Here is a 27,783-nt window from a genome sequence, read left to right on the forward strand (position 1 = left end):
AGTCCGCCGGGGAGTCCGGCGACGCGCGTCTCCGCTGACCCCTCTCCGCGAGCGGCGGCCGGAGCGCGTTACGCCGGCGGCTTAGCCCCTGTGCCTGCCATCTGGGCTCCCTCCCTGCCGGCCCTTTGTGCCTCCTAATCCCCGGACACAGGAAGCCCGCGGGAGGGACTTAGGTCGGGGTCGGCTTTGGACACCTTTAGGCGACGGTGCTGAGACCCAGTCTGTTTTCCACGCTGACGGGTGGGGTTCGCGCTGTGGGACTTGGTGAAAATTGGAAGATTCTGTCTTGCCGAAGAAAGTGTGTGTTGGTTTGCTCTGGCTGGACGGTTGGTGGACACACTGGGCCTTGGCTGTGGGGAGAACTGACTGTAACCAGGGGAGCTGCGGTGTGGCCCTTTGAGGCTCTCACCTGAGACAGGTGAGCTTTGGGTGAGGAGGGCGGGGCTTAGACTCCGCACCTCTTCCCATGGGAATTCGTAAGCCAATGGAGGCCGCCTTAACTCTGGTTCCAGAGGACCCTCTGCGGGAGTTTGTAACTCTAGGAGCTGTCAGGCTGCAGAGACCTGAGCCGTGAGCAGGGCAGGGAGAGAACCCAGGTGGGAAGAGCAGAGCTGCCACAGAAGAGCCGTGGCCCAGCCCAGGAGAAGCCAAGCCCAGAAGTGGCTTTTGAGGAAGACAGTCCGGGTCTGTGTGAGCAGAGGCAGGGGAAGGATCGTGGCAGAGGTGGTTCACCTTCTTTATTTTATGGGCAGGGAATTTGGGGTTAGTTCCTGCAAGTGATCTCCCCACAGTCCTTGCTCGTGGCAGTCAGTACTCAAACCCAGTTCCTGGGGCTCTGACCAGAGCTTGCTCATCTCTGAAGTTAGACTGGGCCATTCTCTGTGTCCCTGCCCCCCACCCCACCCCCACAGGGATTCCAGAGTCTGTGGTCACTCTCCATCCCTACTCTTCCTTGAGGCAATTGAGTATCCCCTTTGGTGGCAGATTAATATAATTTTAATGATATTAAAAGAATAGTAATACAACAGCACTAAAAGGCAAAAAAAAAAAAAAAAGGTAATAATTCCAGGTGACCTCTGTTCATTTAAAAAACAGAAAAGGTAACAGGAGGAAGGGTGTGGTGGCTCATGCCTATAATCCTAGTACTTTAGGAGGCCAAGGTCAGAGGATCTCACTTGAAGTCGGGAGTTTGAGACCAGTCTGGGCAGCATAGCAAGACCCTGTCTCTACAAAAAAATAAATAAATAAATAGAAAAATCAGCTGGCTGTGGTGGAGTACACCTGTAGTCCCAGCTACTCTGGAGGCTGAGGCAGGAGGATCACTTAAGCCCAGGAGTTTGAGGCTGCAGTGAGCTGTGATGACACCACTGCACTCTAGCCTGAGCGACAGAGTAAGACGCTGTCTTGAAAAGAAAAGCCAGTAGGAGCCCTTGGTGAGAAAAATGAAACACCTTAGAAAGTGTAAAATAAGAGGGAAAACATTCTGCATCTTGCCAGTCTTTTTCTTCAAACATAATGGTTATTAAAATTTTGGGTGCCTCCTCAGACATTAGGTGCAGTTTTGACTTGTGCCTTGCTGAGTTTTTGCAGTGTGACCTTAGTTTGGTCACTTACACGTGCCGAGCCTTGTTATTACCGATGTTGAGAGGATGAAAAGATGCCATGAGCACAGCACCTGGTGAGGGTGAACTCCTCATCTTCCCCCCTACCCCTTTGTGGACACACCTGGGCCTTTCGGAAGAGTCTGATGGTTTGAAGGGATTTGGCTTCTCTGACTGGCAGTCAGCTGAGGAGTTATGATTTTGTGATCTCTTAAAATTTCGGGAGGTCAGAAGCTTTTCAGCGAGGACGTTCCTCAAGAGGAGGGGCAGAGGTATAGTCTGTGAGCTCTCCTAAACTGCTGCTGTGATCCAGTGGCCCTTGGGAGAACCAGAAGTGAGGGCTGGTCCCCAGACCCCAGCTGGGGTCCTTTCCTGGGGTGGGGGCGGCCGAGGGTGCGGAGTGTGCTCTGCCTTCTGCTCTGGCTGGGCTGTGCTCGCTGCGTACACTCTCCACACTCTGTTGGGGGGCAGCATGCGTTCCTGGGCTGCTCTGTTGTCATGAAGGAGATTTTCTGGGAAGTCCATAGTGCCCCATTTCAACCTCACTTGGGGAGGGTGTGACCTATCCTGCCAGGACTTCCTGGCCCCAGGACCCTGCCTTCAGGAGAGAAAGTGGTGCATGGAGCCTCTGCCGGGACCTACCGTTGTGCTTCCCGGCAAGAGCCTCCAGGAGCCATCTGGGGAGGCTGAGCTTCCTGGGGGCGTTATTCAGCGTTCCTGGTCTTCACAGATGAGTCAAAGCTGCTGTTGAGACACCTGAGTTGGAGGCCAGGTCGAAAGCCCAGGAGGCCAATATGCTGTCTCCTGGGTTGGCTGCTTTGAGCACACTGGCTGCCTGGACTCCTTTGTCCTCAGTCCTCAGCTCTGAGAGGTCCTTTTATCACACTCAGGCCATATCACTCTCAGCCGGTCTGGTTGGCAACATTGTTTTCCTCTGCCTGGAGCAGTCTGCAGAAAGAAATGGGTAGGGGGCAGGAGATGGGCATTTATTTCCCAGTGGGGTCACCAGCACTGTTTGCCCACCCCAGCCCTGGCTGCCTGGGGATTCCAAGGAGACCCTCCTTGTGCTGTGCCCTGTGGCCCAGCACAGGTCCAGGTCCCTTTGGGGTAGGCTGCCCCAGCCCTGCCTCTCAGAGGAAACTGGTACTTTGAAGAGTCACCCCACTCTTCCCCTTCCCGGGAACCGCAGTGAATTCTTGAGCTAGGAGAGGCTCCTCTGGGTGTGGGGACAGGGAAACTGCTCTGTACTTGACTCTTCCCTTCAGGAATTCGGCAGAGACCGGAGCCTTCTCTCATGACACCTGACTTGTTCCCAGTGGTTTGACGACAGGGACATGTGGGCACAAGACTATATGACTCTAGTAAATAGTATTAATATTTAATAACATTATTCTGGAATAATTCTTGGCAAGGAGCTGGGTGTCCTAGAGCCTTGGTCTGAGGCAGGACCCACAGGGGTGTCCCCAGCAAGATGCCAGGTTGGGTGATGTCCACATAGCCCTGGCCTTGGGCAGAGACTTGAGAACGGGGCAGGGAAGTTCCCTGAGGTCGCCGTGGGGCCCCACCTCAGTGTTCTTTGAGGTCAGTGATTGTTGAAGATTTTGCCTAATTAATTCCTAGTTAGTCCTAACTGTTCATTCATTCATTCAACAAATGTTTATTGGTGCCTCTTGTGTGCCCAGCATGGTTCTAGACACTAAGTGCAATCCTTAAACAAAGCAAAGTTCCTCTGCTATCATGGAACTTTCTTTCTAAAGGGTAGGAGGCCTGAGTGACAGAAAGTAGGGCTAGGTAACACACGATGTGTTAAAAGGTGGTACAAGCCTTAGAGTTAAGAACTAGAGCAGGGACTGGGAACCCCCTTGGCGAGAGGCAGGTTGCAACTTTAAAAGTGGTCAGGGTGGGCCTCCGCAGGGAGGTGACATTTGAGCAAAGACTTAAAGGAGGTGAGGAAGTTCTTTAAATAAAATTTGAGTGCCTCCAATGTGTCGCCGGGGCTGTCGTAACCATGGGGGAGACTGGCCTGCTCCCTTCCTCCTGGAGCTGACATCTTCTAGAAGTTCCATAGAACAGCTGTTCAAGTTTTGGGGCAGGCAGAAGGCCCTGGAATGGGGCTCAATGGATGGGCTAGGTGGCTTAGGCCCCCCCCCCCCAGGCATGTTGCCTGTCCTATCCCTAGATTGTTTTGCTTTTCCTTGTACTTGGCCACATCTCATCGGCCACTTCTCTGGAGTCTGATTTTGGATTGTGGAAGGACACTGAGGCCCCTAAAATAGGATGCATGGGGGGGTGGAATGTGTATATTCCCACCCCCCACCCCACCCTCATGGACGGGTTGTGGTTGGGTGGGGGGTGGGGTGGATGCTGACCCCAAGTGGGCCCCTCCAGCCTACTGTCAGCCAGCCTCTTTGTCCAGGGAGAGAGGCCTGAACTGAGCAGAGGGCTCTGGAGTCAGATTGGAGTCCGAATTGGGACATGAGTTCTTATTAACTGTTTGGACTTGATACTGCTCTGAACCAGTCATTTCACAAATAGTTATGAGAATTAAATGAGGTGATGCATATAAAGTGCTTAAAGTAACATCTGGCCCTAGCTAGCTCTCAGGCCCTTTTATTACCTAACGACAGCACTTCTCTGGTTCCCCTGCAGTACCTACCTAGGTTCGTGCTCTCAGTCCCACTCCATGCAGTTGCTGTTCAGCCAAGGTTTGGTTGCTAAGCTGCTGGCCAGGGGCCTACCTGGTGCCTCTGGGAGATTAGATTTCCTGGGGTGACAGGGGCACTAGCAAAGCGGCCGCAGGCATCTGAGTTGGTACTACCAGGCGCCAGCGGGGTCAGCAGCTGCCCCTGTGGCTTCCAGCCCTGCCGTCGGTAGGAGGTGCAGGGGCGGACTCACATCCGTCAGACGGGAGGCCACAGCCCACACCGGCCTCACACAGGATGTCGGGGAAGGGAGGGCAGCGTCTTCATCAGCAGCCAGCAGGCTGTGGGGCACAAGCGAAGGGGATGGGAGATCTCGGGTGGGGCTGGGTGTGGCCCCAGGGCTCTCGCCCAGCAGATCAATGGAACTGCCTCTGCTCTTGAGGCACCTGCTGTGGGGCTGGCCCTTCCCACACCTCCAGGTCAGAAGAGTTGGCTCACCTTGGTCTCATGCAGGCAGATTAGCCCAGGCACGCCAAACAGTGCCAGCATGGGGCTGAGGAGCCCCCAAAGTCCCCAAATCCAACACCAGGAAGGGGCTAGGGTAGTCATGGGGGTTGCCACCTGGCTGGGGATCCCCTAGCTGCGGATGCTCTGCTTCCACTCTGGGATATAATCAGATCTGCCGCTACCAGGGGGCCTGAGACGAGCCCACCCCTACACAGTTATTCCCTCTCTGCCTGAACTTTTTTTTTTGAGACAGAGTCTCACTCCGTTGCCCAGGCTAGAGTGCCGTGGCATTATCCTAGCTCACAGCAACCTAAAACTCCTGGGCTCAAGCAATCCTACTGCCTCTGTCTCCTGAGTAGCTGGGACTACAGGCATGCGCCACCATGCCCGGCTCATTTTTCTATATATTTTTAGTTGGCCAATTAATTTCTTTCTATTTTTAGTAGAGATGGGGTCTTGCTCTTGCTCAGGCTGGTTTCGAACTCCTAACCTTGAGCGATCCGCCCGCCTCTGCCTCCCAGAGTGCTAGGATTACAGGCGTGAGCCATCGTGCCCGGCCTGTACTGGTCTTTTGATGAAGCTTTTGAGATGGAAGGGGCCCAGGTGGAGGATGGGAAGGGAAGACAGGATGAATTTTCTAGCCTGTCGCCAAGCAGAGAGCTCTCCTATTTTTTCCAGATGGGCATCAGGGTGTAGGGACATCTGCCCCAGACCAGGGGATGTTTTGCTGGCTGGTGGCAGTGGTGGGTGACTGGAACAGTGAGAAGGGAAGGAAATTGGCAGACAGCTGCCTGCAGGGAGCTCTCAGGTTAGCTCTGCACACAAAGCACAGACTCGGTGGACAGTGGGTGGAATCGGCTACGGGGCAGCAGGCCTCACGAGGGCCGGCCCTTAGCCCTGGTGCCTGCCCCTGAGCGAACAGAGCAGGGAGGGTGACTCAGAGGCTGGTCTGGCCATGGACAGAGGGACAAAGCAGGAATGGAGACTGAAGTTGAGTGACCTTTAGAAGTTAGTGGATCACCATCAAATTGGTATTAACTGATCAACACTTGAATTGTACATATAGTAATAACATGCACTGGGTGTTGGGCAGGTGGCGGGGGGGGGAGGGGAGGATGGGTATATTCACACCTAATGGGTGCGGTGCGCACCGTCTGGGGGATGGACATGCTTGAAGCTCTGACTCGGGTGGGGCAAAGGCAATATACGTAACCTAAGCATTTATACCCCTGTAATAGGCTGAAATTAAAAAAAAGAAAATAGGCTGGGCGCGGTGGCTCACGCCTGTAATCCTAGCTCTCTGGGAGGCCAAGGCGGGCAGATTGCTCGAGGTCAGGAGTTCGAAACCAGCCTGAGCAAGAGCAAGACCCCCCCTCTCTACTAAAAATAGAAAGAAATTAATTGGCCAACTAAAAATATATATACAAAAAATGAGCCGGGCATGGTGGCGCATGCCTGTAGTCCCAGCTATTCAGGAGGCTGAGGCAGTAGGATCACTTGAGCCCAGGAGTTTGAGGTTGCTGTGAGCTAGGCTGATGCCACAGCACTCACTCTAGCCTGGGCAACAAAGTGAGACTCTGTCTCAAAAAAAAAAAAAAAAAGAAAAGAGAGGAGACAGTGTTCCTTCTTAGGAAGCCCCCATCTCAGGAGTGGTGCTCTAGCCAGGTGGCATCCCCAGGGACCCTAGACCCTTTCTGGTGTTGGGCTTGGGGACTTTGGGGGTTCCTCAGCCTGTGGGACTCCTGAACTTGTCTCTTCTTCCCTGTTCCTCTCAGAAGAAGTAACATGAACGTGTGCAGCACCTGAGAGTTTGCCAAAGCCTCTCATGGGCTCTCCTGTTGAGTGAAGCCTCAGGACCAGCCCACTGGGTCACAGCCTGAGAAATAGCAATGTCCCTGTTACCCTGGACCCCAGGACCCGGAAGCCCAAGGTCATATACCTGGTTCCGCCACCTGTCTGTTTGGTTTTCTGGGACTTTGTACCTGTTTGGTGTCTTCAGGGGGTACCTCTCCCCATTCAGGTTGACTCCCTGAGCACAGGAGCATTCAGGTTTGAGTGAGGCCCACCCACCCACCTAACCCCGCCTGGGCTTCCTCCCTGCTCCCATCTGGTCATCTTACCTGCCCTGCCTGGGAGGCAGGTGAACAAAAAGAAGAAAAAAGAATCATTACTAATCCTGTAACCCTTCCAGGATGTTGTCTATAGGCATAAATATTTTCGATAGATTCTACCTGACTCTTGGATGCATTTTATGTGGGTTTCCACGTCATGAAATGCTCTCTCGCCCTTTCAGTGACTGCACGCCTTGGGCACAGGGCTGAGCACACTTCTCCGGTTCCCTGTTGTTGGCCACTTAGGTCACTTCTAATTTTCCCCGATAGCTTAATACGCAGCTATCCATCTGCCAGGGTTTCAGGGATCATTTCAGCAGCGTACAGTGTGGTCCAGGGTTGAGGGAGGCCTGCAAAAATGGTCAGGATGGGTTCAGATGGGAAAGGTGTTCTGGAAGGTGACTTTTGATGTGCGGCTTTCGGGGTAAGAAGGTATCCCATACAGAGAGTGGCGGAGACAGACGTGCAGAGGCCATAGTGAATGTGGCCTGGGCTGGGGGTGGAGCAGATGGCAGCACAGGGCCAAGGACAGGGAGCCCAAGTGGGGGGAGGGGAGGGCATACCACGTCAGCCCATGCTCAGGGCTGTGGGGGTGGGTGGGTACAAACTGGAGCTCCTTGCTGTGGCCCGCAAGGCACACTTTGCGGGCTCTCCCGTGTCGACTGCACAGGTCTCTGCACTGGGCCCCCACTTGTCCCCAACCTCCTGGAACATGCATGCTTCTTTCATGGCGAGGTTGTTCCTTCTGTCTGACACACTGAGCCCCGAGTCTTACCACGGCTGACCACTTCCTATCATTTGTTCTTGCGTGGAGACGTGAGCCCCCTGTTCGTTCATTCCTTCAGCAGGTGACGAGCCAGCTCGGGATGCCGCAGGGAATCACAGGGTGAAAGTCCCTGAATAAGAGAAAGAAAGCTGCTTCCTGCAGGGGGACGCGTGTAGTCAACGAGATTAATAAGTAAACTATTCCGTGTGTCCAGGCGCGGCCAGGGCTAAGAGAAAAGCCGGGCAGGGGAGGAGGAGGGACGACGTCTCGGGAGGTCACGGCCTCAGACAGGGGTCAGGAGGGGAGGCATGCGGTATCTGGAGAAAGAGTGACCCAGGCAGAAGGAACAGGGAATGCACAGGCCCTGACGAAGGAATGGTCACTACTGAGGCCTTCCGGCCACCTAACCCTGGTCACACCTTTCTTTTCTCGCTAGCCCCGATCTCTATCAGAAATCATCCCGTTTTCTGATTCGCGTCCTGTGAAGCGTGTCTGTCGCTCTTTGTCACTGCTGCCTCCCCACCCTGGGAAAGTGCCTCCTCCCCGACAAGCTCCTTGCTGGATGCTGAGCACTGGGTGCCCCTCCGAGGGGCGGGGTGCACCCCCTTTACAGACAGCCCAGGGGAGCCCGCTCTGGTGGCAGCCCTGGCCTGTTGGCCCAGCCCTGGCTCTTTCCCTGACATCCCCGCCTCCCTCCAGGACTGGGCCCAGGAGGCAGGGTCTGTTCCGCTGCAGGCAGCTTTGGGCCTCCTTCCTTCTCCTCAGAGAACCTGCTTGTCTGGGGTTTGTGGAGCTGAGGGGCTACCTGGAGGTGAGTCCAGCCAGGTCCAGACCTGTCCCCCTAGCCCCTTCTAGAAACGGTAGCGCTTTTTTATGCCTTGACCTGGGCAGCTGGGTTGGTTGGAGTGAGGGGCAGGTGCTGGCCCCATCCCTCCTTGGTCCCTGCTGCATCAGCCCGTGCCTGTGGGGGTCCAGCCCCCTGTGGAATGAGCAGCAGGTCCAATGAGGCCGCCCAGCCAGACCTCACCAGCTCCCCGTAAGCAGGGGCAGCCCAGGCCCACACCGCTTGGCTGGCTCTGAGCTGGTGGCATGAGAGAAGTGTGTGTCTGAGCATGTCCCTGCCTTCTAACTGCAGGCACTCGCTGTCCTATCATATCCATCCTTTACTGCCCCCAAACCCCTTGGATTTGGGAGTTAGCCAGACCTGGGGTCAATTCCCAGTTCTGCCACTTCCTACTTGGTGGTCTCGGACAAGTTGCTTAGCTGCTGTGGTCTTCTTTTCCTCCCCTGTCAAGTGGGGATATTCCACTTCCTTTGAGGGGCTTCCTGGGTGGGAGAGATGTCAGAGTGCGAAGGAAAGAAGGTGGTCTGGATGGAACAGGCGCTAACGCCGACTGCGGCCTTGCGAGTGGTGGGATTTAGGTAGGATTTTCTTCTCTGTGTTGTTTGTTTGCTTTTTCTACAAGCACAGATTACTTGGTAACAGTAGCACAGGAAGGGCCTGGTACAAGGCCTGTGCCCAGCAGGGGGGCCAAAAGGTGTCTGGGGGGTGGCTGGTGCCGACTGTCCTTCACCGCCTGACAAGCGGGGCTGTCTCCCTCCTCCTCACCTGCACCCCCTCCCACCCCCAACTCTGCCTCCTTGGTTTTGAGCCTGTGTGGGGTCTTTGCCACGGATGGCCTGTGCCTCTTGTCCCCCCTGGAGTCTGCAGGCCCCTGTGCCCCTCCAGGGAGTCACTCCCAGCTTCCTCTGACTTCTGACCTGGTGACCTCATCTGTCCGGGGAGGGGGAGTGAGCCCCCCAGGAGTCTGGCTGCTGATTTATGAGCTGCCCCCTCCTCCAGGCCGATTGCTCTGCTGGCTCTGGGAGGAGGGAGGTCGCTGAGAGTCTGTTTTCACTTCCAATCCCAGAAGCCCCCGGGGCTTTCCCTGCGGTGATTGTTCCCTGAACCTGCTAAGGGCCTCGGATCAAGTGGCCACTGGGAGTTTCCGGGCTACCTGCTCTTGCCAACGAAATGGGAGCCCCACCTCTGGCCTGGCTCCCCCCAAATGCAAAGGCACAAACCTTCCCTAGCCACCCCTCCCCCTCCTTTTCAGTCTCCCCAGAAGGTGACAGTGCTTTAGGGCTGGTTCCCTGTCTTGGTTTGTAAATAATGGACCATGCAGGTCCATCCACTGTCAGTGGCTGTGTCTCACCCTCTTGTACTACAAGAAGGGGGTGGGGTGGGGTGGCCCCGCCCCCCATGGCAAGTCCTGGGTTACTCTGCCGGAAGACCTCCCTAACTCTGTGGTGCACTTTAGGGGGCCTTTCATATGCAAAGTCCTGGCTTGACAGTTAGTTGTTGCCACCTCCTAAGAAGATAACAACCTCCTGGGCACCCTTCAGATCTCAGCTGAGACACCATCTTCTCCCATAGCACCTGCCCTCCCCACTTTGGACAGGTGTCCCCTCCCCTCCCCCCAGAGTAAGCGTCTCCAGGGTGGGGACCTGTTGCTTCCTTCCCTTTACAGTCTAGCTGGGAATGAATGCAGCCATTCTGGTGCGGGCCCGAGGCCCCCAAGGATTGGCCTTGGGGTCTCGTGGTCAGTAGGAGACCATGCTATTGGAAGCCAGAACCTGGAGCACAGATGAGCTTTCCCCCACGGTAACCCGGAAATAGTTTCCCCCCTGGCTGGGAATGCATCTGGCAGAGAGTTGGGCTTTGAGCTGGTTTCTTTGTTGGGAGCAGATTGTGGGTGAGGGGGCCTTTTTTGAGTGGCCCCAGCAGAGTCCAGGGGGGCTGGGACAGCCAGAGATGGGTGGGGCTCAGTGGGGAATCCTGGGGCTGTGGCTGCTGGGGCGACCCCAGCCGCCCCCTGCTGAGGGTCCTGTGCCCCACCCACCCACCCAAGTGCCTCAGGGCAGGGGCCTCACTGCGGGTCCCTGGCCAGCCAGCCTGCTCTCCTCCTGGCTTCGGAGAGAGGCTTAGGAAGTTTCTTTTTCTGTTTAACCCAGAGTTTTCTGGTTTTTCACAAAATAGGTTAACAATTAAGCTAATTAACTTGGGGGCCTGGCGGCTCTCCTTGTTCCTATAAAGCCTGGCTGAATGGCTTCCTCCCCCAGCTTGTGAGGTCTGTCCTGCACGCTGGGAAGCTGAGGGTGTACAGTGGCTGGTGGCTGCCGGCTGGGCTTGGGGGGAGAGGCCCCAGGCCGCCTGGGCGCAGCCTGACTGATAACTGGGGGCTGCCAGGCAGGCTCTGGGGCTGGGGCCATGTGTTTGCCTGCGTGATGCTCAACACCCCCCCATTTCTCTAGGTCCCCCGTGGGGGCTCCAGACAAAGCAAGATGAGGCGGTTCCTGAGACCAGGCCATGACCCTGCTCGGGAGAGGCTCAAGCGGGACCTGTTCCAATTTAACAAGGTAAGTGAGGGACAACAGGAGGGATGACCCCGAGAGTTAGGGCCAGGCAGCACAGGCCAGGGCTGGGGAGTGGCAGGTTTCCCTCACCTGGGTTAAGGCCCAGTACTCACTTGGCACTGCCGGAAATGCCTCCTAGGACTCTGACTTTGGAAATGGGGCCTGCTCAAAGGGCTTTTCTGGGAAAGGTACCGTGTTTCCCGGAAAATAAGACCTACCCATAAAATAAGCCCTAGCAGGATTTCTAAGCATTTGCGCAATATAAGCCCTACCCCGAAAATAAAACCTAGTGATGGGCATGGCTACGCAGCGCATCTGTACAACCCATGCGTTTCGTTACGGAGCGGTAAAGAAGACGAGCAGCCCTTCTCATCTGCCCCATGAGAGCTCTATTGCTTGACAGGAGAGATTGGGGCCAATGGTTCTAAAGGAAATAGAGTCGCAAGAAATTCAGGATGGAATTCGGAGTTTGGAGAGTTATGATGATGTTCCAGAAGAAGATGACTTAACTATATTTGAATAATTGTAGATTGTTGTACCGTACTTAAAAAAAATAACACAGCCCCTGAAAATAAGCCCTAGGGTGTCTTCTTGAGGAAAAACAAATATAACACCCTGTCTTATTTTGGGGGAAACACGGTAGTAGGATGCCCGCAAGCTGGGACTCCTTGTCCCAAGTCTCTCACTGGCCGTGTGACCTCTGCAAGTCACTCCACCTCATCAAGCCTGTTTCCCCACTTGGAGGATGGGGATAAAATGATCTGCCCTTCCTGCCTCATGACAGGGTTGTCAAGGACGCTTAGGGGTGTGTAAGATGAAAGGACCTTGGGCTCTGCAAGGTATAATAATGTTCCAGGTCCCTTGGGGCCCCGAATCCCAGGCCATGCCTGTCCCTCCCTTCTCAGATTGCCCCTAAAGGAAAACTTAGCTTCCCTGCGGGCTGAACACATGATTCCTTCTGGCAGGCTCCAGGCCTGGATGAGTGGGAAGAGGCGCCCAGGAGAATGAGCCCGAGTTGGCACTTGCCCAATCCCAAACCTGCTCCTAAGGCCCCAGAAGCTCCACGGGGCTTCCCCAGGGGGGCTAGGGGCAGAGAAGGGCAGTGCAGGCCTGTAAACAGCAGGTGCTCAGCGTGGCTCATTAGCTCCTTGGCCACCTAGCAATCTGGAGCCTTTCCGGGGTAATTAGCCTTCTCACCTGTGCTTTGATCTCTGCCAGGAAAGGGGACCCCAGAATGCTCCTCCTCTGGGGGTCCAGCCCCCTCAAGTGGAAATCTGATTTACACTGGGGGTGTTGGTTTGGGCTTCTCTGCCCCCCCCCAAAACCAGTGGATGTTAGACCAGTTTGGAAAAGGGGTGTCTCCTTGCAGAAAATGAGAAATTCTCTTTAGGTGTCTTTTTGTTGGTATTGATTTGAGAAGTGCAGAAGTTGGCTGGCTCGGGTTCGAATCTAGCTTTGCCGTGTGGAAAGCCAGGTGATCATGTTCCTGTCACCTGTGCCAGAGGCTTGTTATGGGCTACATGGAATTAGGTAACTTAAGTGCTGGGCACCATGGCCCGGAATATTAGCTGCTGTTTGGGGGTGCAGGGCACCTTCCAGATCTCCTTGTGTTGGGAGAGCTGGGTGAGGGGTCCCAACACACCCTGCCCTTTTCCTCTGGAGTTGACCTGTGGGAGAAGGTGTCACTGCTGGACCTTTGCCGTGAGGCTTCTTGTCTCTAGAATTGGGGCTTTCCTAAGTGAGCACTTCTCCTGCTGGCTTGCTTTTGGGCCATGAGAAATGGGGGTGCAGCGTTAGGAATGGGGGATCTCGGGACCCCTGGGCCTCTACCCTTGCCTCCAGAGCAGCCTGTGGGTGCTGGGTGTGGGTCTCAAAACTTCAGGGTCCACTGGGAGGCCTGGGTGACCCCCAACTGTGTCTAATCTCTGCTAAGGTGGCAGGTGGCAGAAACCGGACAGACAGGCTCAGCACAGGGTGAACCCCCACCCCAGGAGGAGTTCTGTCTGTGCAGCTGGGTGAGGCCCGGGCGGGGCTGGGGCAGAGGAATCAACTCTCCCCATTCCCTGCCCCCTAGTGGTGGTCCCCACATTTGGCTGCCCCACGCCCAGGCCTGGGGGTGTGAGGGGGAAGTTCCTGAAATTCTTTCCTCGGCTCTGCCTTCCTCCTTCCATTCATATGCAAGAAACATGCTTGGAGCACCTACTGTATACATAGCCCCAGGTGGGGGCTGGGAGAATCTCAGCCGATAAGGCCTTTGCCCTCCAGTTTTACAGTCTGGCTGGGAGGGGGCTGGTGGCCTGAAATTCCTAGTCTTGGGAGTAGAGAGATGGAAGGGGACAGTGGAGGGGGCAGGATTAGAGAGCCACAGATAGTTTCATCCAGGCTCTGGGAGTAGAGTGGAACTGGAGTGGTTAGATTGGAGGATGAGGCCAGATCCTGGAGGCTTGGGACCTGGGGCTGTGGACCGGAAGCTGGGGGCGGCCCTGCTGGGTTGTGAGCAGGAGAGGAGTGGTCCCCTTTACAATTTAGGGAAGATAGAGCTGGGATATTTTTACTTGCTGAACAAAGCAGGTAAGCTCAGAGCAGTCAGGGGACACTGCAGTGACCAGTTGGAGCCCAGCCAGTGGGGATGGGGGCAGGGCATGAACCCAGCAGGGTTTAAAGAGAGCAGGACAGGGGAGGGAGGCAGGTGTCCAGGATGACAGGTGGGGTCTCTGTCCTGCCCAGGTGATGGGGAGCCCAGGCCAGGAGGGGTGAGGGGCAGGTTTGAGGGGAAGTGATACATTTTGACTGTTTTGGTTGGGACAGAACAGCAACAACGATCCCTGTTTGTGGAGAGATGTTTTGCCCGGGGTCAGCAGCGCCGAGCCAGTGCCTGACCATTGCTGCGTGACCCCGGGCAGGTCGCTTGTCCCCAAAATGGAGACGAAAATCAACGCTACCCCATAGAGTTGGGGTGAGGACTAAGTGAGTTGTGTGTGGGCTGCTGGTTTAGGTGAGGGTCAACCCCCTGGGGAGTGTTCACCCTGGTGACCCTGGTCATCTCTTCCAGTCGTCCTCGAAGGCCAGTCTGCAGACACGGTGCTGGGACAGTGGTGCCGTCACAGGCACTGGCTTCTGAACCAGTTCTGGGCCTCTCTCCCCAGACCCTTCCGGCCAAACTCCTTTACACCCACACGAAGGAGAGCCTTCAAAGGGAGCAGGGACATGGCCCCAGGGGCCCTGCAAGTCTTCTGTCCAGTGTCCTTGGCTTCGAAACCAGGAAAGGTTCTGTGATTGTGAACAGATTCTCCGACTCTGCAGGGGGGCTGGCTGGGAGGCAGCTCCAGTGTGCTGGGTGCCAGGCCTCTGAGGGGCCGGGCGGTGCAGTGGTCAGGGACGGGGGCTCTGGAGCTGGGAGGCCTGGGTCTAGGTGCTGGCTCTGCTGCCTCCTCCCTGTTGACCGTGGACACATTACTCAGCCTCTCTGCTCCTCAATTTCCTCATCTGTAAAATGGGCTTTGTGAGGGGGCAAAAATTGGCCTCCCTCCAGCCTTTTAGGTTCCTTGGCCAGGCTATGACTTAAATTGACATTAAGACAGGTTATTAGGAGAAAAACCATATTTAATTACACACGAATGCACATGAGTTCCACAAAATATGAGACTCAAAGGATCAGATGATCGAGGCTTATACAGCAGCTCCCCCTTGTCCCAGTTTCACTTTTCACGGGTTCATTTACCCAAGACCCAAAAGTAGATGAGTCCAGTACAGGTTGAACATCCCTTGTCTGAAATGCTTGCAACCAAAAGTGTTTCAGATTTCAGATTTTTTTTTGTTTGTTTTAAATTTTGGAACACGTGCATTATACTTACTGGTTCATCATCTTAAATCCAAAATGCGCCACTGAGCGCTTCCTTTGAATGTCACGTCTGCGCTGAAAAACTTCCAGATCCAAGCAGTTTGGGTTTTGGATTTTCAGATTAGGGATGCTCAGCCTGTACAACGAGATATTTTGAGAGTGAGCACATTCACATAACTTTTATTAGAACATAATTGTTCTATTTTATTACTGTCAGTCTCATGCTGTGCCTAATTTGTAAGTTCAACTTTATGGTAGGTAGGTTCGTATAGGAAAAACCATAGTCTATATAGGGTCCCGTCTGATCCACAGTTTCGGGCATCTACTGGCCCAGAGGCCGTGGGGACTACTGTGTAGTGTCCTGAGCTACAGAGGAGAGTAGGGCCTGGGGGGACAGTGACTGGGTTATGAGGGTTAGAGGAGGACAGGTACGCCAAATACAGGTTGTCTTGCTATGCAGACACTACCTGTTTCTCGGGTAATCAAAGTTGGCTTGGAGCAGCTCTCCTCCTAAATCTGACATCTGAAATGCTCCAAAACCTAGCACTTGGCCGGGCGTGGTGGCTCACGCCTGTAACCCTAGTACTCTGGGAGGCCGAGGCGGGCGGATTGTTCCAGGTCAGGAGTTCGAGATCAGCCTGAGCAAGAGCAAGACCCCCGTCTCTACTATAAATAGAAAGAATTGGCCAACTATAATTAATTAATATATTAATTGGCCAACTAATATATATAGAAAAAATTAGCCGGGTATGGTGGTGCATGCCTGCAGTCCCAGGTATTTGGGAGGCTGAGGCAACAGGATCGCTTGAGCCCAGGAGTTTGAGGTTGCTGTGAGCTAAGCTGACGCCACAGCACTCACTCGAGCTTGGGCAACAAAGCGAGACTGTCTCAAAAAAACAACAACAATAAAATAAAAATAAAAAAAAAACCCAGCACTTTGTGAACACCGACGTGATGCCCAAAGGAAATGCTCATTGGAGTATTTGGGATTTAAGATTCTCACCTGTACGTATGATATGAATATTCCAAAAGGCAGTCAATTCTGAAATCCAAAACACTTCTGGTCCCAAGCATGTTGGATGAGGGACACTCAACCTGTGTTTTACTAAAGTAGATTTCCTTTGTAGATATAAACTTACTTTACAAAAAGGGTAGCTTTTCAGAGCTACTCCTGGGTCTACACTTTCTCAGAACAACCAGCTCAAAAATATGCCAAGAAAATATACTTCGGAGTGGCGTACTGTGGTCTCCTACAGTCGTATTTTGGGGTGGTGTGTCCTGAGCCCCAACATCATAGCAGCCCCTCCGTCCAGGCTGACGTGCTAAGGGAGTGTAATTACTTCACATGGTGCCAGGCCCAGGCTGGCACCAAACCAGGGTCTGCCCTGTCATCCCCCCATCCTCACAAGGGCTCGGTGTTCCCATTCTGCAGGGGAGGAAACTGAGACCTTGGGGCCTTGCACAGCCTGGCTGTGTGGCCCTAGGGTGGTGGCTCCACCTCTCTGAGCCTCAGTATCTTCACCTACGAAGCAGCTGTTATGTGTGGTGGCTCCTCAAGCCTGCTGGGGAGGACTTGGGGAGACAAGTCAGCCGGCAGCGCGAGGACAAAGCCACCAAGGACCAAGTGTGAGAAGGCCATGGGACCTCAGTAGGGAAGAAGTGACTCAGGAGGAGAACGTCACCTCCTAAAACCTCTTCGCTGCCGGCTGTGGGCAGCCTGCTCACTGCCCCAGTGAAACCCAAGCGCGTGGAGCAGCCACGCCCATAAGGTGAACCGGGCTGCCGGGCCCCTCCTGCCCGCACCCACCCTCCCCACCCCGGGCCCGGTGTGTTCCGAGTTCCGACCGGCTGCCCCTGCGGAGGGCCAGGTTGTTTTGTCTTGGCTTTTGAATGGCTGGGCCCCAGTCTCAGGTGACAGCCACACAGGGAGGGCCAGGTTGCCACCACCGCCAGGAATCTGAGCTGGCCACACCCAGTATCGGGCAGAGAGCCGCCCAGCGAGTCGGGCGTGCCCCCTGTGGCCCTGGGCGGCCTCCAGGGGCTGTGGCCCCTGCCATTCCCTCCTGCCCAACCCCTGACAAGTACCAGGGCCTCTCGGGTCATTGCTCTCAGACAGGGTCCTCCCTGGCTGAGGGCAGGCTGAAGGGCCCCCACGGTCTCAGACACGCAACCTCTGCTACTCCCATCTGTTCCCCTCTGCTACTCCCATCGGTTCCAGGGCCTGGAGAGGCGTCCTGGAGCCCGAGTGAGACAGATGGGCTTTCTCTACCTCTCCAGGCTAATGTTGCAGTTTGGCGGCTCCTACCGATCTTTGCTTTGCTTTCCCAGCTCTGTCAAAAGAGTTCATTGTTCTTTCCTCCCTTGGCAGAGGTCACCTGGGCCAGGTAGCAAGATGGGGGCGGGGCCAGGTGGGCTGGGTGCTGAGCTTAGGAGGCCCCAGTGGCTGCCAGGCTTTGGTCATCCTCTCTGGTAACAGCTGGGTCTCAGAATGGCTGGGAGGGCTGGTCCCACCTAGGGGCTGTGCCTGCTGCCCCAGGCCAGGCGCCGGCCCACCCTCTGTCCTGAGGACGGGTGATTGCGGGTTGCTGTGAGCCTTTGTAGTAAGGCAACCCTGGGGCTGTGCCCACCCTCCTGTGCCCAGGTGGGTGCCTCCATGAAGGGAGGCCATACACACTCCCTCTTCCAGGACCAGGAACCGTCTCTAACCCTGAACAAGGTGGGGGTGTCGCCACCCCATTGGACCTAGCACACAAGTGGGGCAACCAAGTCCTAAAAGGCTGCTAGGAGTTGGGGGGAAGGACAAGGGTGTGGGGAGGGCACTGAAGTGGGGTTGGCTGGGCACAGCCAGAGATCCCTTGCGGAGCCTTCACTCTTTCCCTGCCAGTCTCCCAGGACGCGGGGCCCTGGGTTTCCAGCGCCCCCTGTCCCTTCGAGCAGCTGCTCCTATCCTCCCCCAAAGTCCAAATCCTTCCCTTCCCCATTCCCGGCAAGACCCCTCAGGCCTCTCATAACTGACCTGGGGCCCCCACGCCTCCCTGCCCAGCCCTGGTCACTGTCCTCTGGAATCACCCACTCAGGGCTTTGTGGGTTTTGCATGTTCAGCCTGGGGCGTGCCCAGGAATCACATCACTTAACACTTGAACCTGCTCTCTCGGGCCCGTCCAGGCAGGGTCGTTGTGAAAGGCACTGCCCTTATTTCGTTCTTGAGGGACCCTTGGTTCTCCAGAGCTGTCCACCTGGAGGAGATGCCCGCGGGATACCACAGAAGTGGGGGGAGCTCAGAAGGAAGCGGGCATCGTGGGGCAAGGCCAGTGTGTGCCGCAGGGCAGCTGAGCCTTCCCAACATGCCAGGTGGCCGCCTGGATGTGTCACATTCGCTCCCAGGACAGCCTCGCTCATGTGGTCAGTGGAACCATCCCGTGTGTCAGGTGGAAGTGAGGCTCAGAGGGGCAGAGCCCAAGACCAGACACCTTGTCAGCGGCAGAAGGGGATTAGAAGCTTAGTCCCTTTCTAAACCGGCCTTTGCAAAAGAAGGTTGGGATGGGAGGGAGGGGTGGCCACAGTGTCCCCAAGACCCTGAAGGACATGAGGAATGAGTACGAGTGATCGAAGGGTGGGACCGACCTGTCCATCTTCCTCTGGGTCAGAGAGAAGCTGCTGACCCGCAGGGGATACCACAGGGCCACGTGTGCAATTTTAAGTTTTCTAGAAGCTACATTATACAATTCTTTTTTTTTTTGAGACAGAGTCTCACTCTGTTGCCCAGGCTAGAGTGAGTGCCATGGCGTCAGTCAGCCTAACTCACAGCAACCTCAATCTCCTGGGCTCAAGCGATCCTCCTGCCTCAGCCTCCCAAGTAGCTGGGACTATAGGCACGTGCCACTGTGCCCGGCTAATTATTTCTATATATATTAGTCGGCCAATTAATTTCTTTCTATTTATAGTAGAGACGGGGTCTCACTCTTGCTCAGGCTGGTTTCGAACTTCTGACCTGGAACAATCTGCCCACGTCAGCCTCCCAGAGTGCTAGGATTACAAGCCTGAGCCACCGCGCCCAGCCTACATTATACAATTCTTTAAATGAGGGGAGATTAATTTTAATAACATATTCTCTTCAGTATATCCAAAATAATTGTTTTGACACATAGATGATATAAATTACTTTTTTTTTTTTGAGACAGAGTCTCGCTTTTTTGCCCAGGCTAGAGTGAGTGCCGTGACATCAGCCTGGCTCACAGCAACCTCAAACTCCTGGGCTCAAGCAATCTTACTGCCTCAGCCTCCCGAGTAGCTGGCACTACAGGCATGTGCCACCATGCCCAGCTAACTATTAGTTGGCCGATTAATTTCTTTGTATTTATAGTAGAGATGGGGGTCTCGCTCTTGCTCAGGCTGGTTTCGAACTCCTGACCTCGAGCTATCCGGCCGCCTCGGCCTCCCAGAGTGCTAGGATTACAGGCGTGAGCCACTGCGCCCGGCCGAAATAAATTACTAATGAGATTTTATACAATCTGTTTTTTTGGATCTGAGTCTTTGAAATCGGGTATATTTTACACCCACCACGTATCTCAATTCAGACGTTAAATCTTTGAAAATACTTGTTCTGTAGGGTTTGGAAAATGTACAGTTGAAAAAGGAGATTTGAAGCTTGGTCTGCCCGAGTCCAGCCCCTGTTTTTTTTGGAACCTAAGTTGATACAAACATACCTGAAAGTTTTCTAATAACCGAATCCAACATTTATTCTTTAAGTTCATTGAAATTAAATGAAATTTAAAAGTCAGCTCCTTGGTGGCGCTGGCCATGCTGCAAGTGCTCAGGCCACATGTGGCTCGTGGCTCTACCGGCCACATTTCCATGGGAGTCCTCCGAATTCCAGAGGCTTTGCCCTGAGCTGCTGACAGTGGCGATGGGAAAATGCCTCTGTCTCAGGAACCTTCTCTCAGGCCCTGGCTGCTGACTTCCTGAGGCCCCCACGACACAGCAGGGCCCCTGGGGGAGCCTGTCCCTACCCCTGCCCTGCTCCTTTCCTGGGAAATGTTTACATTCCAGACACTCAGCTCTCGACCCAGGGCTCTTCCAGGCTCTGCATTTTTCACATAGCTGAATAGCTGAGCAGGGACCTGGGCTGGCCAGGCAGCTTCTGCTGGGTCCCTTGTGCCTTCCTGGCTGTCCCATCAGGTGTGGCCATTTGCAGGGCGGGCTGTGTTCCTGGCAAAAAGCCAGGATTGAGCCTCCTGACCCCCATTTGGCCCTGGGCATCCCCAAAATAGTCACTCATTGGTGCTTCCCTTCCTCGTCCCTGACCCTAAAAGGACCAGACTGGTAGGGAGGAGGGCAGCCATGGAGTTTGCTAAGCTATCATGGCAGCTGTCACTTATCTCTCTCTGCTGCTTTGAGGCCTGACAGGGTTTGGAAGTGGAAGGTGAGCCCCAGGCCTAACGAGGGTGCCTCACTGATGTCACCTGCTTCTATTCGGCAGCGTCTCTATGGTTTAAAAAGTCTTGAAAGCAGCTAGTTGGCATCTCCCAGCTTGGGTCTCACCCAGCTCTGCAGGGTCGGTATCCCCTGGGGTGGGAGGTGGGGGAAGCTGATTAAGAAACAGAACCAGATGGTTTGTCATTCGAAATCTGCAGTGTTTACGTTCCTACCTTTCCCACCTGCAGTTCCATCCCTGGGCCTGCTGCCTCAGGGAAATAAATACTCCCCAGCTGCAGGCAGAGATAGGGGTGGGCGAATGGTCATCTATGCAATTGGCCATTGCGAAATCTTTAGAAAGTAAGTAAATGTTCAACTAGAGTCCTGGTGAGTTAGGGCATCACCCGTTAGGGAATGTTCTTCAGCTGTTTAAAAGTTGTTTTAGAGCTTTTAACAACCTGGGCTGGCTTTAAGTGGGAGAACAGGCTACGGAGCATTACCTGTATGGGAACAGGGCGCGATTTTATACACAGACAGACGTGCAGACGTTCACAGGCACAGAAAAGGCTCGACGGTCTTACACCGTGATGTTAGCGGTGTTACTTCTGCCTGTGGGAGTCTGGGTGATTTTTTTCTTTTTGAAACTCCTTTATACAGTCCAAGTTTTCTATACTGTGTGTGTATTACTTCTGTAATAAGCAATGGACAAAAGCATGTATCTTAGTGACACTGCAGAAACTTCCTTCCTGGGAAGATGGTTGAGGAGAAGTTGGTGACGGGGGCATGTGGGACAACTCACGGGGGGGGGGGCTGAAGGGACCTGGGACCCCCAGAGCCAGGCAGGGCTGCTTGTGGGGCAGCCAGGCTTCTTTCCTGAGGGACCGGTGGTGTCTCCACTGTGCCAACCCCCCCACCCACATCTCCCCGCCCCGCACCCAACTGCGGCAGGGCTGGGTCAGGCACCCAGGGTATGGGTGTCGGAGGCACCGAGACAGAGATCCTGGAGAGCACCCAGTGTCTGGCGTGGCGTCAGGTAGAATGAGCTGTCAGGGGTGGCCACTCAGCCAAGGACAGGGTCAGAAATGGGCTGAGGGTGGGGCTCGGAGAGGTCTGGGTTTGGCTCCCACATTCGGGTGTCTGGGAGGAGCCTGAAAGGGACTGAGTCCCTGCTGCCTGCGGGGGTGGCTCTGCGCTGCCAGCCATGGCAGCGTGGAGGGGACGCATCCTCAGCCCGGTGCCGTGTGCCTGTCATTGCAGACGGTGGAGCACGGCTTCCCGCACCAGCCCAGCGCCCTCGGCTACAGCGCCTCCCTGCGCGTCCTGGCCATCGGCACCCGCTCCGGAGCCGTCAAGCTGTATCCTTCCGTTCCCACCGGGCGGGCCCCGGAGGGGGCACGGGGGCCTTGGGACGGGTGGCATTCGTCCCAAATCCCAAAGCACATCTTTTTCCTCCTTGCCCATGGGCTGATGGGATAAGATCAGGACTTTCCTGATTTCCAGCTTTGAAACTGATTTTCTTCCGGAGAGGGGCGGGATAGAAGGATAGAGTAGTTGAGAGGTCAGAGCCGAGCCTGGCCAGCTGCTTATATGCCCTGAGGGCCAGGATGTGGGGGTTGAAACTGCCCAAGGAGGCACAGGTTTATTTTGTCTCCTGTGCCCCTTCAGGGACATTGAAGCCATCTCCTCTCTTTGGGGTTCCCTTTCTCACCTATTGTTGGAGGTCTCACAGATCTGTGCAGGGCAGGGCTGGGGCAGTGGGGGGACCCTGCTGGCGGGGTGATGTGCCCTGAGAGCGAGGCTTGTCCCTGGTGTCTTTTCCTTCTGCCCTGGCAGGGTGTGGTATCTCAGACCTGTTTTGGGGGGCTACACTGGGGCCTGGGGGTCCCAGGGAGGAGGACCTGTGGCCTGTGTCTCAGCCAGTGCTCACAGAGCGGCTAGCAGCGGCCAGTAGCCTGGAGGTTGCTCTCTTGCCCCCTATCCGGGCTGCTATGCTGGGGGCACCTAGGGGATCTCCCCAAAAGCAGGTGAGGCGCGTCTCCCTTTCTGTGCCATGCTTCCTTCAGCTACAGGGGACCCCTCTTGTCCCTGGGGATGTTCCACGCAACCTCTGGGAAGTCAACCCCGGATGCAGTGAGTAGAGGCAGGTGACAGGCCAAGGACATTTTATTTCTAAACTTTTTCCTTGATAAGAGTCAGAATTAGACTGGCCCCAGGCTCTGTCTCCAGGGGTGGCCTTGGGTGGGGGAGCAGCACTCGGACAGCGGCTCTCCAGATCCCACCAGACCCAGCAGAGAGCAGAGCTGCTGTTTGGCGGGGACACTCCTTCCCTGGCCTGAGGCTGGATGCTGTCCAGTTGGGTCGTCCTTTATCCGAAGCATCAGTGTGGCCTGACTCGGGCCGCAAGCAGTTTCAGGGGCAAGCCTACAGGGCTGCAAGTCTTGGACACCCTCCCCAAGGGCAGGGGGCTAGGGAGTTGGGGGCCACCTGAGATAGCTCAGCTGGCACCTCCTCCAGCAAAGCCCTCCCCTCTTCCTGTTCCTCTCTGCCATGGCGGGCGGGGGTGCGCAGGGTGGCTGGGCAGGTATACACACAGGAGGGTAGTGGCCCGTGCTGTTGGCTCAGCCTGCCCTTAGCTGGTTAATCATTGCCAGGTCACGGCCAGATCCTGGTTGCTGATCCCTGGTGCCAAGGCTGCTGGGAGTGGGCCCGCAGGGGTGCCCTGTGTTTTCTCACGGGTGCCACCAAGCGATAGCCGATGGGTCTGTCACAGCTCAGGCTGGGGGTGGGGCTGAGGCAGCCTAACAGTTGGCAAGTTGCTTCACCCTTTCAGGAGTTGTCCCCACCTGCCTGGCTGGGAAAGTTGCCCTGGGGGTCAGGCCCCTGGACATGGGTCCTGCTCTGGGGGAAGGGCAGCCCCTCTCTGTGCGTGCAATTTCTCGCCACATGGGCCCAGAGGGCCTGGCACTCGGGGCCAGGAGGGGTGGTGTCCAGCCTCTAGAGCTTTTCCTGAGCCTGCTCCTAGCTACGGAGCCCCGGGGGTGGAGTTCATGGGACTACACCAGGAGAACAACGCGGTGATGCAGATCCACTTCCTCCCTGGCCAGGTGAGGGGCCGGGCTGGGGAGGACGCCAGGAGGGACAGGGAGCCGCCTCCGTGCCCTTCTTACCCTCACTTCCTCCAGCAGGGGTGCTATGGAGAGGCTGGCATTTGGGAGCCCTGGGTTTCGGATTAATGGAATGACTGGGACCACCTCCCTTCACCCCGATGGAGGCTCGTGGGCTACCCCTAGGAAAGCCAGGGGTCTTTTGGTCCTGAGCTCTTTGAAACGACCCTCTGGGCCTCCCCAGTATAAAGGCCTCATGAATGCTGGTCCTCCCTAGTCAATGAAACAGCATGCTCCTGTGCCCTGTCCTTCCCTAGTGCCAGCTGGTCACCCTGCTGGATGACAACAGCCTGCACTTGTGGAGCCTAAAGGTCAAGGGTGGGGTGTCAGAGCTGCAGGAAGATGAGAGCTTCACACTGCGTGGTCCCCCGGGGTAAGGACTTTGTCCCCTTCTTCTCCCAGCCTGATCCTTGCCCCCAACCCCAGGTGAGCTCAGCCTTTGAGCAGAGCTAGTGCCTCTGTGCTCAGGTCTCTGGGTGGAAGGGGTGGGGGGGTCCCATGTATTCTCCCTGCCTCCTAGCCCGGCCTCCCTGCCCACTGTCCCCTTTCTCAGCAGAAAGTAACCAGTGTTTGTCCTGGCCTGAGATGGTGTTAACCCCATTAAAGGACGTTATAGGCCCATTTTCCCTAGGCAAGGCCTTCCCTGGGGCCAGTGAGGGCAGCCAGTGGCCAGGGGGATTCCACAGGTCTTCCCAACCTGGGCGGCAGCAGCCAGCTCACAGGCAGCTCTTCCCATCACAGGGCTGCCCCCAGTGCCACACAGATCACTGTGGTCCTGCCACATTCCTCCCGAGAGCTGCTCTACCTGGGCACCGAGAGCGGCAACGTGTTCGTGGTGCAGCTGCCCGCCTTCCGCGTGCTGGAGGACCGGACCATCAGCTCGGACGCCGTGCTGCAGCGGTGAGCGCGGGGACTCTGCAGCTGCTAGAAACCCGTCCCTTCCACTGAGCGTGTCTTCTCTTGGTCCCCAGGAGTATCTCTCAGGAACTTATAAAATTTCTCTGCTGGGAAGTCTTTGGGGCCAGGAGGGGAGATTTGCAGCTCCTGTCCCCCAGATTGAGAAGCTATCCCCCTATAACATGTTAGCTTGGGGGTAACTTGTCACTTCATTTAATGGCCCTATGTGACTGTGTGGATCCACCAGCTCTTAGTCCAGTGTCCCTTGTGCTGATACCATGTGTTTCAAACCCCAGGGCTCCGCAGCGGGGGAGTTGGGCCAGACGCCCCTGCGTTAGCCGGGGCAGCTCCCAGTTCTGCTTTCCGTTATGGGCGCTGTGCTTGGAGCGCACCTGTGCACAGGCCCCACGGCTAAGAAGCCTTGACAGCGAGAGCCTGTGGGTTTGTGGAGATCATTTCAGGAGCTTTGTTCCTTGATGGTGGTATCTACAGAAGAGAGGGGGGCAGACCGGGTCTGGGAGTGGAGAAGGGGACAGGGCCACAAACAGGAGGAGGTGAGGGAATCTGGCAGGAGCTTGTGGGGACAGAGGTGGTCATGGTGTAATGTTCTACGGTTCTGAGAGGCAGGAGGAGGCCAGGGTGCTGGGATCCTGCCCCTGGAGGGCTCAGGACCAGGCCTGGGACATGCACAGCTGGCAGGCCAGGCTCTCAGCCCTGGGGGATGGAGAAGCAGGGCCCATCTGCCAAGATTGGGTGTGACTGGCTGGGAGGATTCCCGTTAAGCAGCGTAGGGCTGGGGCAGCGTGCCCAAGGTCTGCAGGACAACTGGCAGTCCAGCTGTGGGCAGGACGGGAGGAGGACCTGTCCATCAACAGGTGGCCACACCAGTACCCAGCTTCACTCCTGGTTAGCTGGTGGGAGTCTAGTTGGGGAGGGGCCTGAGAGTCCCTCCTGCCAATCTAAATCTTTGCCTGCCAGGCACAGTGGCACCTGTAATCCTAGCACTCTGGGAAGCCAAGGCGGGCAGATTGCTCGAGGTCAGGAGTTCGAAACCAGACTGAGCAAGAGTGAGATCCCGTCTCTACTAAAAATAGAAAGAAATTAATTGGCCAACTAATGTATATAGAGAAAAAATTAGCTGGGCATGGTGGTGCATGCATGTAGTCCCAGCTACTTGGGAGGCTGAGATAGCAGGATTGCTTGAGCCCAGGAGTTTGAGGTTGCTGTGAGCTAGGCTGACGCCACGGCACTCATTTTAACCTGAGCAATAAACCAAGACTCTGTCTCAAAAAAAATAAAATAAATCCTTGTCTGACTTTTGCTTTGGCAACACTTAGATAAGTTGGTTTTGTTTATTTTTATGAGACAAAGTCTCACTCTGTCATCTAGGCTGGAGTGTAGTGGTGCAGTGGTGTGATCATAGCTCATGGCAACCTCGAACTCCTGGGCTCAGGCAATCCTCCTGCCTCAGCCTCCCAGGTAGCTGAGACTACAGACTCACATCACCATGCCTGGCTAATTTTTTTATTAATTTTTATAGAGGTGTGGTCTCACTCTTGCTCAGGCTGGTCTCAAACTCCTGAGCTCAAGTCATCCTCCTGCCCTGGCCTCCCAGAGTGCTAGGATTACAGGCATGAGCTACGGCACCTGGCCCAAGTTATAGTGTTTTATTTTGTGGATCTAAAAAAACTAATTATGAAGCACCATCTATTAATGCACATGCACTAAATATGAATGTACAGTTTAGTGGATTCATACAGCGTGAGAATCCCCGTAGCTATACCTCGGGCATAGAGATAAGAGCTTTACCAGTCCCCGGGGGTCCCTACATGCCCTTCCTAGTCATGGCCCTGGAGCTGCCCCCATGTGGACTTTTCTAGAAATCACTTCCTTGCCCTTCCTTACAGCTGTACCACCTGCACTTGTGTCCTTGGGGCTTGTTTATACACCACTGTCCTGTTCCTCTCCCCTGGCGCCGTGTCCCGGCGTCTTTCCCACCGCTGTGCGGAGAGCCCCGTGCAGCTGGTCTGGGCTCCCGGCCGTACCTGGCGGCGTGGGCTCATGAGGCTCCCCTCGCCAGGCTGCCGGAGGAGGCCCGCCACCGGCGGGTGTTTGAAATGGTGGAGGCGCTGCAGGAGCACCCTCGAGACCCCACCCAGATCCTGATCGGCTACAGCCGAGGCCTCATTGTCATCTGGGACCTGCAGGGCAGCCGTGTGCTCTACCATTTCCTCAGCAGCCAGGTAGGCGGTACCTAGGATGGTGGCTCTCCCAGGCCACGGGAAGAGCCGGTGCCAAAACATGGGAATGCGGGTGATGAGAATTCCGCCTTGATCGCTCTCCTTCTCTCTTCTTCCTCCTCTTCCGAAGCAACTGGAGAATGTCTGCTGGCAGCGGGATGGCCGCCTGCTCGTCAGCTGCCACTCGGACGGCAGCTACTGCCAGTGGGCCGTGTCCAGAGATGCCCAGCAAGCAGAGCCGCTCCGCAGCTGTGTGCCTTACGGTCAGTGCCTCGCCTGCCTGCTGCGCCGTGCCCTGCCCTCCCGCCTGTGCCCTGCCCTCCCGCCCGAGGCCTGCCCTGCATTCGGGTGTAGGGTGCCCAACTCACACGAGTAAATCTTGGACCCAGAGAGGGTAAAGGCTTTGCCTAAAGCTACACAGCAAATGGATACAACGGACACCATTTGGGTGATGGGCACATTTATAGCCCTGACTCAGGCCATGTAACAAAAATATTTGTACCCCCTTAGCATTTTGAAATTAAAAAAAAAAAAAGAAAAAAGAAAGCCACACAGCAGGTTTCCTGATGCCCATCGTGGTTTTCTCAGGGACTGCTCAGAGAATCTCCCCCAAGCATGGGTGTCCACGTGGGTACAGGTATGAGTATCCATGCCCATGAGGACCCACACGTGTCTGAGAGTGGGGGGATCCATTCGGGCTAATTCCTTTTCTTTTAGGTCCCTTTCCTTGCAAAGCTATTACCAAAATCTTCTGGCTGACCACCAAGCAGGGGTAGGTATTGGTGCTCTGTCCTCTTTCCAGAACCTTCCTGGAGGGTGGGGCAGGCTGCTCAGGCCTCTGCTTGGGGAGACAGTGCCCACTAAACACCCTCGGGTCCCACGGCGGGGTCTTGGACACCGGGAAGAGAGAGTGGTGTAGACTTGCTGCTCCGTGGTTCAGCCTTTTCCCTCTCCCTCCTTCCCGCCACCCGCCCAGAGAGTATTTCCATCAGCAGGTTTCAAACTCCATTTCTTCAGACAAGATGATTCTGGGAGGCTTGATGTTTAAGCAGATGGGAGGGGGACATTGGGGGTGAAGCAGGAGAGGCTGCCAAGGCTCAGAGCCCCTGGCCTGGAGGCCCCCTGACACCCCCAAGTTCTCCTGGGCTATTGCCGTCGGGAAGAGATGGAGTCCAGCCCCATTCCTCCTGGGGACGTTGGCTG

At 55.6% G+C, this 27,783-nt stretch overlaps 1 protein-coding gene across 4 annotated transcripts in view; it reads left to right on the forward strand.

The window, feature by feature from the left end:
* Positions 1 to 27,783, forward strand: part of LLGL2 (LLGL scribble cell polarity complex component 2) — a 37,171-nt gene that overhangs the window by 505 nt on the left and 8,883 nt on the right. For 3 of the 4 annotated variants that reach the window (XM_012778814.2, XM_012778816.2, XM_012778817.2), the window contains exons 2-9: positions 10,922 to 11,026; positions 21,537 to 21,634; positions 23,302 to 23,383; positions 23,701 to 23,816; positions 24,185 to 24,343; positions 26,421 to 26,583; positions 26,711 to 26,843; positions 27,298 to 27,352. In XM_012778814.2, the coding sequence (XP_012634268.2) occupies positions 10,952 to 11,026; positions 21,537 to 21,634; positions 23,302 to 23,383; positions 23,701 to 23,816; positions 24,185 to 24,343; positions 26,421 to 26,583; positions 26,711 to 26,843; positions 27,298 to 27,352 (881 nt within the window). In that variant the 5' untranslated portion in view covers positions 10,922 to 10,951. Of the gene's footprint in view, positions 1 to 10,921; positions 11,027 to 21,536; positions 21,635 to 23,301; positions 23,384 to 23,700; positions 23,817 to 24,184; positions 24,344 to 25,577; positions 26,584 to 26,710; positions 26,844 to 27,297; positions 27,353 to 27,783 lie in introns of those variants that run through there. The other variant, XM_012778815.2, reaches the window with a different exon arrangement.

This window comes from Microcebus murinus, chromosome 18 (assembly GCF_040939455.1).
Source record: "Microcebus murinus isolate Inina chromosome 18, M.murinus_Inina_mat1.0, whole genome shotgun sequence".
Classification (NCBI taxonomy): domain Eukaryota; kingdom Metazoa; phylum Chordata; class Mammalia; order Primates; family Cheirogaleidae; genus Microcebus; species Microcebus murinus.